At 43.1% G+C, this 13,422-nt stretch overlaps 1 protein-coding gene across 1 annotated transcript in view; it reads right to left on the reverse strand.

Moving 5' to 3' along the window:
• Window positions 1-5,520: 5,520 nt before the first annotated feature.
• Window positions 5,521-13,422, reverse strand: part of SCN11A (sodium voltage-gated channel alpha subunit 11) — a 77,723-nt gene continuing 69,821 nt past the window's right edge. The window contains exons 25-26 of the mRNA XM_068981943.1: window positions 13,017-13,287; window positions 5,521-6,548 (exon numbers count right to left, since the gene is read on the reverse strand). Coding sequence (XP_068838044.1) covers window positions 5,521-6,548; window positions 13,017-13,287 — 1,299 coding nt within the window. The remainder of the gene's footprint in view (window positions 6,549-13,016; window positions 13,288-13,422) is intronic.

The following is a 13,422-nucleotide window of genomic DNA, read 5'->3' on the forward strand; positions in this document are numbered from 1 at the left end:
GAAAGCTGACCTTTTCCAGTCCTGTGGCCACTGCTGAGTTTTCCAAATTTGCTGGCATATTGAGTGCAGCACTTTCACAGCATCATCTTTCAGGATTTGAAATAGCTCAACTGGAATTTCATCACCTCCACTAGCTTTGTTCGTAGTGATGCTTTCTAAGGGCCACTTGACTTCACATTCCAAGATGTCTGGCTCTAGATTAGTAATCACATCATCATGATTATCTGGGTCATGAAGATCTTTTTTGTACAGTTCTTCTTTGTATTCTTGCCACCTCTTCTTAATATCTTCTGCTTCTGTTAGGTCCATACCATTTCTGTCCTTTATCGAGCCCATCTTTGCATGAAATGTTCCCTTGGTATCTCTGCAGTACTTGGATGCAGTCTCAAAAATGACAGAATGATCTCTGTTCGTCTCCAAGGCAAACCATTTAATATCACAGTTATCCAAGTCTATGCCCCAACTAGTAACGCTGAAGTTTACATTAATAGAAGTATATTGTCCGAAAGAGGGGAACAGGTTCCTTCTGGCCCTCTGGGTGCCAGGGGCTAGAGGAGATAGATTAACCAGTTTGCCTAGAAAAAGAAGGAGAAAATGATAAAAGGATTGAAGTGAAATCCAAGTATTAGGAAATGGAGTACATTGACAGAACTGAGGATGCTGATTTTTGAGACAGAACATAGCCTCTCCCATGCAGAGCATGTTTCCACAATGTAAGAACTTTGAATACATGCATTGCCTCCAGAGGCCAAGAAATGGATGGTAAAAGATCCACAGATATTGTTGTTCAGTCACTAAGTTCTGTCTGACTCTTTGAGGCCCCATGAACTATAGCACGCCAGGCTTCCCTGTGCTTCACTATCTCCCAGAGTTCTCGCAAATTCATGTCCATGATGCTATCTAACCATCTCATCCTCTGCTACCTCCTTCTCCTTTTGCCTTCAATCTTTCCCAGAATCAGGGGCTTATTCCAATGAGTTGGCTCTTCACATCAGGTTGTCAAAGTATTGGAGCTTCAGCAGCAGTCCTTCCAAAGAATACTCAGGGTTGATCTCCTTTAGGACTGACTGGTTCCATCTCCTTGCTGTCCAAGGGACTCTCAAGAGTCGTCTCCAGTTCAAAAGCATCAATTCTTTGGTACTCAGTCTTCTTTATGGTCCAACTCTCACATCTGTACATGACTACTGGAAAAACCAAAACTTTGACTAAATGGACTTAAGCACAGACGTAACCAGGAAAATTCTGCACTCTCCCTTCACTTTCAACCACATCATCTCTGTGTGGTACGGTAGTGATAGCTTAAGCACTGGAGCCAGATTGCCTGGGCTTAAATTCTGTCAGGGCCACTTATTGGCTATGTGGCCTTGAACAAGCCTGTTATTTCCCCCACATGCCTCAGTTTTCTCATCAGAATAATGAAGATCAAAAATAGTTTCTCTTTAATGAGCTGTTGTGAAGATTAAACAAGGTAATACTGGGAAAGTGGCTACTGAGTCCAGAATAAATGTTCAGTAAATGTCAGCATTTGTTTTCTCCCTGCCTCTTTGATGACTCCTGGGCAGGGAAGGACAGGATTGCCCACTGAATGAACCTGGAGGTTCTATCTGAGTTGCCAGGCAACAACCTTCAGGGACCAGCGGCTCCCTCTCCTTGAGCAGGAGGAGCAGTATGGGCTTTCAGCTTCCCTAAGGGCATTGGGCGCCAGAAGCTGACATTCCAAAACAGCTCCCCGGAAGAGCTGACTCCTGAGTCTGGATTATTTATAAGGCAAGCTCTCACACTTGTTCCATGAAAGGGTAGGGATCCCTTCCTGGAACACCATGGCTCTGTGCCGTGGCTTCTTGCACGCTTCCTGGTGGGACAGATGGCAGGACCAGGTAGCTCATCTTGTCATCCGTAACTTTCCTGTGAAGCCTGCTCTTTGCCCACACTGTGTGTCGTGGTGTGACCTTCACCTACCTCCCCACACCCTTCTTTGAACCATCTCACTCCTCACCTTTATTCTCTGAAAGCATGACCCCCAGGGTGAGTCCTCTGCCTCCTTCTAGAGCTGGATATGCTCACTCCTCCGTGATTTCATCTGCTCCCAGGTTTTCAAATATCACCCTTGTTCTGAGGGTTCCTGTCCAGGCCATGACCCCAAGTTTCAGGCCTGGCTGAACACTGTCACTTGGACCTGGCATCCTTAAAATCTTCAAAACGTTCAAAACTGCACTGGCTTTTAGATTTCTTCTTCCTTCATGACAACAAACAAAAATAAATGAAAACAAGTCTTGTCCCTCCTAGGCATTAATTTGGTAACTTGTGCTGCCATATTGTCACCCTGGCCCCAAATCTTAAGGTTCCTCCCTAGACGCTTCGCCCCATGGACAGGCACTCAGCGCAAGAATCTGATCTCACTGCATGCCACCACCCCTCTGTCCTCAGTGCCTCCTCCACACCAGGAACAGCATTCTGGTCTCTTTCTCCTGCATTCCACCTGAACACTCAGTCCAGCTAATTTTCTCCCCTGCTCAAACACCATCAGTGCTTCCTTCTTTCTGATATGTTAGAACTCTTCACTGTGGCATTGGAGGCTCTCCACAAAACTGTCCATTTCCAGATTCAGTTGCTGTTGCTCCACTATCTGTACTCTGAGCCCAGTCAATGGGGGAGCTCACGCTCCCTTCCACTTCTGACACTCCTTACCCTCCAGGATGCTGCCGCTATTGTCTCCTCCCCTTTAAAACACCCTCCTGAACCACCTCTACCCATCACAGTCCCACGCATTACCCAGCTCATCTCAGATGCTCCCTTCTATCTTATGAAGTCTTCTTGTGAGCCTGTCTCCACTCAGCTTTGAGAAGAGAGCTGTGTCCATGCTCTTGTTATTTTGCATTCTATTTATCATCACACAAACACCTATCTAATGCTCCTCCCAATTAGCACATATGCCCTTGAAGACATATGGTAAAGACCCATTGGTTAGAAGCAGTCTACACACGGCAGTGTTGCACTGGCCCTCCAGAACTTGTCTGTTGACTGAACTGAGCAGGAACTGATTTGCCTGGGGAAAAGGAGTCTCAGAAGACAGGGGGCTGGCTTCATGTGTCTGCAGGATTGTCTACCATGAATAGTCTCAGGAGAGCTGAGCTCAGACCAACATCTCTGCCTCTTGTGGGTATCCTGGATCCTTGCACAGTGACAGCCATCTCTGTGAGTTTTCTAGCACCCATCCAGGGTTAATTCACCACTTCCTTCACCCCTCTTTAACCTTCTGGCTCTTTGAGCGGCAGGCTCATACAGAGAGATGCTGTGCTACTTTTAGAAAAGAACGTGTCGGGCATTTGCTGCCATCTAGTGAGGAGGTGAGGCTCAGCCTCTTGCAGAAGCCAGAGGGATCCTGTGCTCTCCCCAGGAGCTGGCTCCAGGAATCCAGCACCAGTGACATGGACCATGTGGGGATGGACAGGTGTGTGTGCCAAGGGCACAAGTCATTGCACAGAACAGATAATATTTAAGCCCCTAAATTGTAATCTGGAATAGGCAAGACCACATCCTTCCAGACCCTCCCTTACCTCCAGCCAGGCGGTGTCCCTGTTAGAATCATGACCAACTATCTTTTCCAGAAAACTTGGTAGGAATCTGTAAACACCAAGAGTTCGTAATTGGAGGCCTCTTCAGGAAGCTGTAGATAATCCCCAGGGCCTCAAGCAGGACTGGTTGTGGCTTTAGAACTGGTGATTTCCACACAGCTCTTGCAGTCCTGCCTGGGAGTCCCTCTGGCCCTGTCTCAAAAGTGCCCTAGTTCTGGGAACAAGCACTCCTCTGCCGCAGTATGGCACAGATGCCCGGGCTCCACCTGGTGAGGGACTGCACACACCCTGGGTTATTGTAAGGAACAGATGAGATTATGCATGGCAAATGCTTAGCCAGTGTCTGACCTGCAGCAAATGCTAAGTCTATTAGATATTGATAATGATTAGATAATGATGTTACTACTTTTACCAGTGCTTCAGAGCACAAGGCTGCCTACAAAACTCACAAAATTTAGGCCCTGGACATGAATACATTGAGTCATGGTTAGATCTTGTGTACATTGAAAATAAGTTCCCTCTTAATATGCCACAGCATCCAGCTTTGGCCTTACCTCCACTGGACAGTGAGGGGCAGGGCAGAGGCTCAGGGCTCAGACTCCAGGCTGCTGACAGGCACATCACCTCCTCCAGCCTGTCAGAGATATAGGATTCCAGGGCTATTTCTGTGGGATTTTCCTGAGCCTAGATTATTACACTGTAGTTCTTTGCCCCCAGTCCAGCTAATGTCTTGCTTGGCCTCTGGGAATCTCCAGTTTTTAGGGAGGTCCTGGGCTACTCCTGGGGCCAGGCCCTTCTGATTGACTTGGTTGTTCTCTGGGCTGTGTTTCATGCATATATTCAGCCAGAACTGAATGTAGGGCTCATCAAATGACTGAGGTCTCTGGCTAACCATTATGTCTTATGGCTCCCCTGCCCTGGGGTCCAGGTGTTGTGCTAAGTGGGGTGCACTCTCCATCCAAGGTGCCCACTGCAGATATTTCACCGGAAGTGAGACTGTCTTACTGGTTCCAGTCAATGGTGTGTTCAGCCAGCTCTAGGCAGCTCACGAGAACTGACTGTGGACATCTTTCCCAACTCTACATTCAGAAACATCATGTTGGTAGCTTGAAATTGGTCATGAAGGGAGTACTCACCACAGAAATCAGTAAACACTACAAATCATGGCTTGTTTCTTTTTTCCTGAAGAGCAGTTATTACGCACTTATCAGCACACCACTGGCTATCGCCTTTAATTCCAACTTAGGTACCACATTTAAACCACTACTCGCACAAGCACCAAACAAAAGGATTTTTAGTGTATTATCCGAATGAAATGCAAACTGAAAGCTTCATTTATTTATTTTTTCCCCACATATATATAACAGGTATTGCAGCTAGTGAAAGATAGGCTAGTAACTGACACAAATCATGATCATGCTTTTAGGTTTGAAATGAACTCAAAATATTCAACATTGGCTAAAAAAGTCTGCAATAAGTATTTATTGGCAGGTCTTGAATTCTCACTTAGCATGCAAAAGAGCTGTATGTGATAAGCCACATACTTTTACTGGGGAAAACATCCAACAAAGGTATTGGACACAGCACTCAGGAACACATGGGAAACATAATTTAAAACTTTAACGTGTTGTTTTGTTTCTTATTCTTTTGACATAATTCGAACTGTGCTTCGATCCTCACGTTAGTATGTCTTCTATAGACCTTTCTAATGTCTTTTTCTTTGTTAAAACTGTACTGGTAGTAATAGTCAGGCACCCTTATCTCGATAAGAATCCTTTGATGTGAGCTTTAAAATATTTTCTTTCAGCCAGGAAAAAAAGGAATGGCTAGTTCGAAGAGTTCTAGTTTTGAGTACTTGTTTGTACACAGAGCTGTGGATGGCTTGGAGCTCAAGAGGCCGGAGGCAAGGCTTGGAGGCTGTGAGGTATGGGTGGAGGTGTGGGGCTCAGTCATAATGGACCTTGCCCTCGGCCACCCCAGAGCTGGGTAAGTCTCCATTGGAGAGTGTCTGGAGGGTTGAATGAGGCCTGTCTTTCAAGGTACACTTGGTCTTCATCATGTACTTTCGAAAGGCCTTTTGAATAACAGCAGCACATCTTTCCTCTTCCTTCCTTTTGGTGGTGGTGATTATGGGTTCATATAACTTCTTGAAAGGGTTGGCCTCCATGAACTTCTCCTCTATCGCTGCTTTCATGCTATCCAGGCCACTGGACTCACCAAGTACCCTCGTGGTGAAAGCGAAGAGAATATCCAAGCAATGGAGACGATCTCCACTCACCATTGGCAAGTCCATGACTAAAAATTGGTATTTATTTGGCTTTGCCACACGCAGAGGCTCAGGAAGGGCATCAGCAAAGTCAGAAAGGGCAGAATATTTGATAAACTGTGTTGCTTCTGGGTCAAACTTTTCCCAGACTTCGTAGAACATTTCAAAGTCATCTTCACCCAAAGGGTCCTCACTTTCTTCAGTGGCTACATTGAAGTTTTCTAAAATCACAGCAATATACATGTTGACCACAATGAGAGAGGAGATGATGATGTAAGTGACGAAGTAGATTATGGCTATGGTAGAGAGGTGACAGCTCTCTGTCTTGGGGTCACAGGAATTATTTGATTTTAACATGGGGCTGAGGAGGGCATCCCAGCCTGCCGTCGTGGTTATCTGGAAGAGGCAGAGCATGCTGCTTATAAAAGTTTGGAAGTTGAAGATGTCATCAATTCCAGAATCTTCCTTCACTTTGCAAAAAGAGTTCATACCAAAAATGGCATAAATAAACATAACCAGAAAGAGGAGAAGACCAATATTAAATAGAGAGGGCAGGGACATCATCAGAGCGAAAAGCAGAGTTCTGATTCTTCGTGCTGCTCGAACAAGTCTCAGGATTCGGCCAATCCGAACCAAGCGAACCATTCTGAACAGTGTTGGAGGGAAAGGAATCTCGGCCTGGGTTTCCAAGGCAGAAACCACGGTACCTAAAGACAAGGAGGAGGGTCAATGAATTTCCAGCAGACAGATTGATTTTAGACATATCCTGTCTCTCCTGCTTTCAATCTGAGTGAGACCAACTTTTTACCATTACTTTTCAGCTTATGTACAAAATTAAGAAGTTTTTTTATCCGTATCAGGGAAAATATATATATGTGCCTTAAACTGGAGAGCAATCTTCAAGGTTCATACAATTTAGATAGGAATTTAGATGGGTCAGGACATCTAAAAAGACCCTTCAAAGAAAAGAAATAAAATGCAGTTTATTACTATTTTGTAAGTTACCTAATGGACTTAAAATACATTATCATCTATGTTGGTCATTTAAAATCACTCATGGGGTAGCAAATATAACAGTTTTCCATATTTATTATATACATAGAATGGAAAACATATAAACTATTGATGGAGTCATTTAGATTACAATGCAAAGAGAAATTTCTGCTACTGAAGGTTGGCTTGAGTGTGAGCTATCAGTGGAAGTTGTACACCCCTAACCCCAAGGTTTCTTAAACAAACAGGTTCTCACTATAGAGAAATTTGAACACAGCCTGCTGTAGGCAAGGACAGAGCTAGAGAAAGAAGGTAGTGTTGCGTTGCTTGTCTTTGGGCTAAAACCGCCAGAGATTTCTCATCTTTGTCAATACGCTCATTCCAAGGACTTCTGGAAGTCCAAACTCAAAAAGCTATGGGAATAAATTGGAGACAGTTTCTCTGTTATTGTAAATATCCCAGAAGTGGCATCTCAAGCAGAAGTTTCTGCAGACTGCTGAACATTTGGCCTAAAACATCATCCTGTTTTCTCATTGCTTGCTCTGCAAGCAAGTGATACAAGGATTTAAAACAACACACATTTTGACCCAAATATTACAGAATGGCTTGAACATGCTTGCCTCATAGACACAGGGCCTTGTTCTTCCTCTGAGGATCCTCTAAGGTCATTAGGTATGATGGACAGCCAGTTTTTTTGAGATGTGGAATTTTTACCATTTCAGCAACAACTGGAGGAGGTCCCTCCTTTAAGGTCTGCTTCCTCTGTGAATATTTCTTTGAGTAATCAAGCTCACAGTAATTTGTCTTTCCTGTGAGCTCAGTTCTTTCATGCAGCAAGTGATTTGGAGTTCAATTAATTTCTCTGTCTTTTTCTGATTCCTTAATGTGGTAGGTCTTAATTTTGTTGTTGTTCAGTCACTCAGTTGTGTCCAATTCTTTGTGACTCCATAGATTGCAGCACGCCCGGCCTCCCTGTCCTTTACCATCTCCCAGAGTTTGCTCAAACTCATGTCCATTGAGTTGGTGATGTCATCCAACCATCTCATCCTGTGTCACCCGCTTCTCCTCCTGCCTTCAATCTTTCCCAGCATGAGGGTCTTTTCCAGAGTCAGCTCTTTGAATCAGGTGGCCAAAGTACTGGAGCTTCAGCTTCAGCATCAGTCCTTCCAATGAATGTTCAGGGTTGATTTCCTTTAGGATTGACTGGTTTGATCTCCTGGCTGTCCAAGAGACTCTCTCAAGTCTTCTCCAGCACCATAGTTCAAAAGCATCAGTTCTTCAGCACTTGGCCTTCTTTATGGTCCAACTCTCATATGCGTACATGACTACTGGAAAAACCATAGTTTTGACTATAAGGACCTTTGTCAGCAAAGTGATGTCTCTGCTTTTTGATATGCTGTCTAGTTTTGTCATAGTTTTTCTTCCAAGGAGCAAGCATCTTTTAATTTCATGGTAGCAGTCACTATCTGCAGTGATTTGTGAGCCCAAGAAAATAAAGTCTGTCATTGTTTTCATTTTCCCCCCATCCATTTGGCATGAAGTTACGGGACTGGATGCCATGATCTTAATTCTTTGAATGCTGAATTCTTAAGTCAACTTTTTCACTCTCTTCTTTCACCTCCAAGGGGCTCTTTAGTTTCTATTCACTTTCTGCCATTAGGGTGGTATCATTTGCATATCTGAAGTTATAGATATTTCTCCTGGCAATTTTGATTCCAGCTGTGAATGTCCATGCCCAGCATGTCACATGATGTACTCTGCATATAAGTTAAAAAAGCAGGGTGACAATGTACAGCCTTGACGCATTCCTTTTGAAGCAGTCAGTTGTTCCGTGTCTGGTTCTAACTGTTGCTTCTTGACCTGCATACAGGTTTCCCAGGAGGCAGGTGAGGTGGTCTGGTACTCCTATCTCTTGTAGAGTTGTCCACAATTTGTTGTGATCCTCAGAGTCAAAGGTTTTAGCGTAGTCAGTGAAGCAGAAGTAGATATTTTTCCAGAATTCACCTGCTTTTTCTATGATTCAATAGATGTTGGTAATTTAATCTCTGATTCCTCTGATGTTTTTAAACCCAGTTTGTACACCTAGAAGTTCTCAGTTCATGTACTGCTGGAGCCTAGCTTGAAGGATTTTAAGCATAACCTTGCTAACATGTGAAATGAGTGTAATTGTATGGTAGTTTGAATGTTCTTTGACATTGCCCTTCTTTGGGATTGGAATGAAAACTGACCTTTTCCAGTCCTGGGGTCACAGTTGAGTTTTCCAAATTTGCTGACACATTGAGTGCAGCACCTTCATAGCATCATCTTTTAGGATTTTAAATAGCTCAGACAGAATTCCATCACCCCTATTAGCTTTCTTTGTAGTAATGCTTCCTAAGGCCTATTTGATTTCGGACTCCTGGACGTCTGACGCTAGATGATGATCACACCATCATGGTTATCTGTGCCATGAAGATCTTTTTTGTATAGTTCTTCTGTGTTTTCTTGCCACCTCTTCCTAATATCTTCTGCTTCTATTAGGTCCATACCATTTCTTTCCTTTATTGTGCCTATCTTTGCATGAAATGTTCCCTTGGTATGTCTAATTTTCTTAAAGAGATCTCTAGTCTTTCCCATTCTGTTGTTTTCTCTATTTCTTTGCATTGATCACTTAGGAAGTCTTTCTTATCTCTCCTTGCTATTCTTTGGAACTCTGAATTCAGATGGATATATCTTTCCATTTCTCCTTTGTCTTTCGCTTCTCTTCTCAACTATTTGTAAGGCCTCCTTACAACTGTTTTGCCTTTTTGCATTTCTTTTTCTTGGGGATGGTTTTGATCACTGCCTCCTGTGCAATGTTACAAATCTCTGTCCATAGTTCCTCAGGCACTCTGTCTGTCAGATCTAATCCCTTGAATCTATTTGTCACTTTCACTGTTTAATCATAGGGATTTGATTTAGGTCATACCTGAATGGTCTAGTAGTTTTCCCTACTTACTTCAATTTAAGTCTGAATTTTACAATAAGGAGCTCATGATCTGAGCCACAGTTAGCTACCTGTCTTGTTTTTGCTGATGATACAGAGCTTATCCATCTTCAGCTACAAAGAATAAAATCAACCTAATTTCAGTATTGACCATCTGGTGATGTCCATGTGTACAGTCATCTCTTGTGTTGTTGGAAAAGGGTGTTTGCTATGAACAGAGCATTCTCTTGGAAAAACTCTGTTAGCCTTTTCCCTGCTTCATTTTGTACTCTGAGGTCAAACTTGCCTGTCACTCCAGGTATCTCTTGACTTCCTACTTTTGCATTCCAGTCCCCTATGATGAAAAGGACATCTTTTTTGGTGTTAGTTCTAGAAGGTCTAAAGAAGGTCTTGGAGAAGGAAATGGCAACCCACTCTAGTACTCTTGCCTGGAGAATCCCATGGATGGAGGAGCCCGGTGGGCTAAAGTCCATGGGGTCGCAAAGAGTCGGACACGACTGAGCAACTTCACTTTCACTTTCTAGAAGGTCTTGTAGGTCTTCATAGAAGCATTCAACTTTATACTCTTCAGCATAGTGGTTAGCGCACAGACTTGGATTACTGTCATGTTGAACAGTTTGCCTTGGAAATGAAGAGAGATTATTCTGTCATTTTTGAGATTGCACCCAAGTAGTGTAGTGCATTTCAGACACTTTTGTTGACTTTGAGGGCTACCCCATTTCGTCTAAGGGATTCTTGCCCACAGTAGAAGATATAATGGTCATCTGAATTAAATTCACCAACTCTGGTCCATTTTAGTTCATTTATTCCTAAAATGTCAATGTTGACTCTTGCCATCTCCTGTTTGACCACTTCCAATTTACCTTGATTCATGGACCTAACGTTCCAGGTTCCTATGCAACATTGTTCTTTACAGCACCAGACTTTACTTTCACCACCAGACACATCCATAACTGGGCATCATTTCTGCTCTGGCTAAGCCTCTTCATTCCTTCTGGAGCTATTTCTCCACTCCTCTCCAGCAGCATATTGGACACCTACTGGCCTGGGGCTGGGGTGGGTGTTTACTCCCTCAATGTCATATCTTTTTGTCTTTTCATACTGTTTGTGGGGTTCTCAAGGCAAGAATGCTGAAGTGATTTGCCATTCCCTTCTCCAGTGGACCACATTTTGTTAGAACACACCATGACTCATTCATCTTGGGTGGCCCTACACAGCATGGCTCATAGTTTCATTGAGTTATACAAGGCTATGATCCATGTGATCATTTTGGTTAGTTTTCTGTGATTGTGGTTTTCATTCTGTCTGCCCTCAGAGGGATGAGGGTAAGAGTTTGTGCAAGCTTCCTGATAGGAGGGACTGGCTGCAGGGAAAACTGGGCCTTGCTCTGGAGGGCTGTACCTTGCTCAGTTAATCTTTAATCCAATTTTCTGCTGATGGGAGGGACTGTGCCTGTAGTTTGGCCTGAGGTGGCCCAGTCCTAGAGTCTTCAGTCTATGGTAGGCTATAGGCTGTATGCTGCTGCTGCTAAGTCACTTCAGTCGTGTCTGACTCTGTGCGACCCCAGAGAAGGCAGCCCACTAGGCTCCCCTGTCCCTGGGATTCTCCAGGCAAGAACACTGGAGTGGGCTGCCATTTCCTTCTCCAATGCATGAAAGTGAAAAGTGAAAGTGAAGTCGCTATATGCTGCTGCTGATGCTGCTAAGTCACTTCAGTCGTGTCCGACTCCTAGCGACCCCATGGACTGCAACCTACCAGGCTCCTCCGTCCATGGGATTTGCCAGGCAAGAGTACTGGAGTGGGTTGCTATTGCCTTCTCCGATAGGCTGTATGGTAGGGATAATGGTGACCTCCTTCAGTTACTGTGAGCTCTACGATGCCTGGCACTGCCTGGAAAAAGTTCAGCAAATAGTGGAATGAATGAGCTGCTCTCTTCATATTGGAGGAAGAGCTCTTTAAGTGCTCAGATGGTTGCCCCAGACTCATCATCATTTTCTAACTTTATTGCTGCTGTCAATTTCACCGGGACTTGTGCTTGAAACTGACTAATAAAGATTAACAGTCTATTTAACCATAAGCATGTTGAAAGATCTATTACTAAACCTTATCTACACAAGTTTCCATGGCTAAAAAGTAGAACAGACTATGAACTGTACCATTTCCTTGGTCCCTGAAACATCTGCATTGTTGCTATCATGTTAAGAACCAAAATATTTTGATCCAGCATATCTGTTTATTGCATCCTTTCTGAGATAAAACAGAAGCTTCCACTTGTGAAATTCATTTTCACTGCCTTCATGCTCTTTGAACAATGAGAAGAATCCGTAGGCAGTTTTATGCAATTATGGTTAAATTATCAGTTTAATTAAAGCAAACTTCAAAAACCCAGAGTAAAATCTTATAGCTTAGTCATGAAGAATTTACCTTCGAAGTTAATGTATGTGCATGTGTGTGTATATGTTTCATGAAAAGGTGTATGGCAATAACCCTCTTTTTCTCCCTATTCTTCTTCTATAAACCTTAAGGTTAATTTCTGTCCACAGTTAAGAAAAATATAGTGATTATAGAGTGAAGCTAGTTGGTGAGCGAAACCCAAGCAGCTGACACACTATGTAGTTTCCACTATAATTTAAGTGAACATGAGATACAGAATAAAGAAAAAGCACTATTTGCCCTTATGACACACTCTTGCAAGCCCCATCCAGGCTGAGCCATGGAGGCCCTCTATAAAGAAGAGGTATGGGAAGGCCCAGCAATGTCACTGGGGCACAGTAATTGTGATCTGACATCCAAAAGGATTTTGACTAGGGAAAAAATGGAAACTAAATGCCAAATCCTTAAAACAAGAAATGTTCTTTAGGCCTTATAGTTGTAGAAGAAAATGGAACTTTGACTCAGTTCCCTGGATAAAGCAGGTAGCCCCACAAAAACTTCTAAGTCATCTTAATTTCATCTATCCCCATTGAATAAATGATCCACATAATTACTTAACTCTATTTCAATTGTATAGATAGTCAAGGGAGTGGAAATTACTCTGTATTTTCTAGCAACTCCCCAAAGAGAATGGCATTTATTCATCTATTTTTTTTCCCCAAAAACCACATTAAATTTAATTTTCTGCTCTGTGGCTACTCTGGACAAAATTCCAAATGATAAGACTTACAAGTTTACTTCTTGCTCTCATACTAAAGCCCCTCTGGTTGCCAGTTTTACTTACTAACAATAGAAAGGACCACGATCACACAATCAAATAAATTCCAGCCATTGGTGAAGTAGTATTGCCTCAAAGCAAAGATTTTGATGAGACACTCAATTGCAAAGATGACCACAAAGGCCAGGTTGAGACACTCAAGTAAATGTTTCATGGTGTCCGATTGGTCATGTGATTCAGCCATCATGCTCAGCATGTTGAGGAGAATGAGGATGATGATAATGATATCAAAGACCTGGTGTGTGACAAGGTCAAACACAAAGCCTTGGCATTTGTTCTGAGGAAAAAGAAAAAGGAATCATAAACCATTTGGAGTTGTAGGAATGAAATCACATACATTAAAAGGCACATACAATAGCATTTGTCCTCTCTTACATTTAAAGTAGTTTCTTGGAAAATGCACACTTTTATA

Source organism: Capricornis sumatraensis, chromosome 10, assembly GCF_032405125.1.
Source record: "Capricornis sumatraensis isolate serow.1 chromosome 10, serow.2, whole genome shotgun sequence".
In the NCBI taxonomy this organism is placed as follows: domain Eukaryota; kingdom Metazoa; phylum Chordata; class Mammalia; order Artiodactyla; family Bovidae; genus Capricornis; species Capricornis sumatraensis.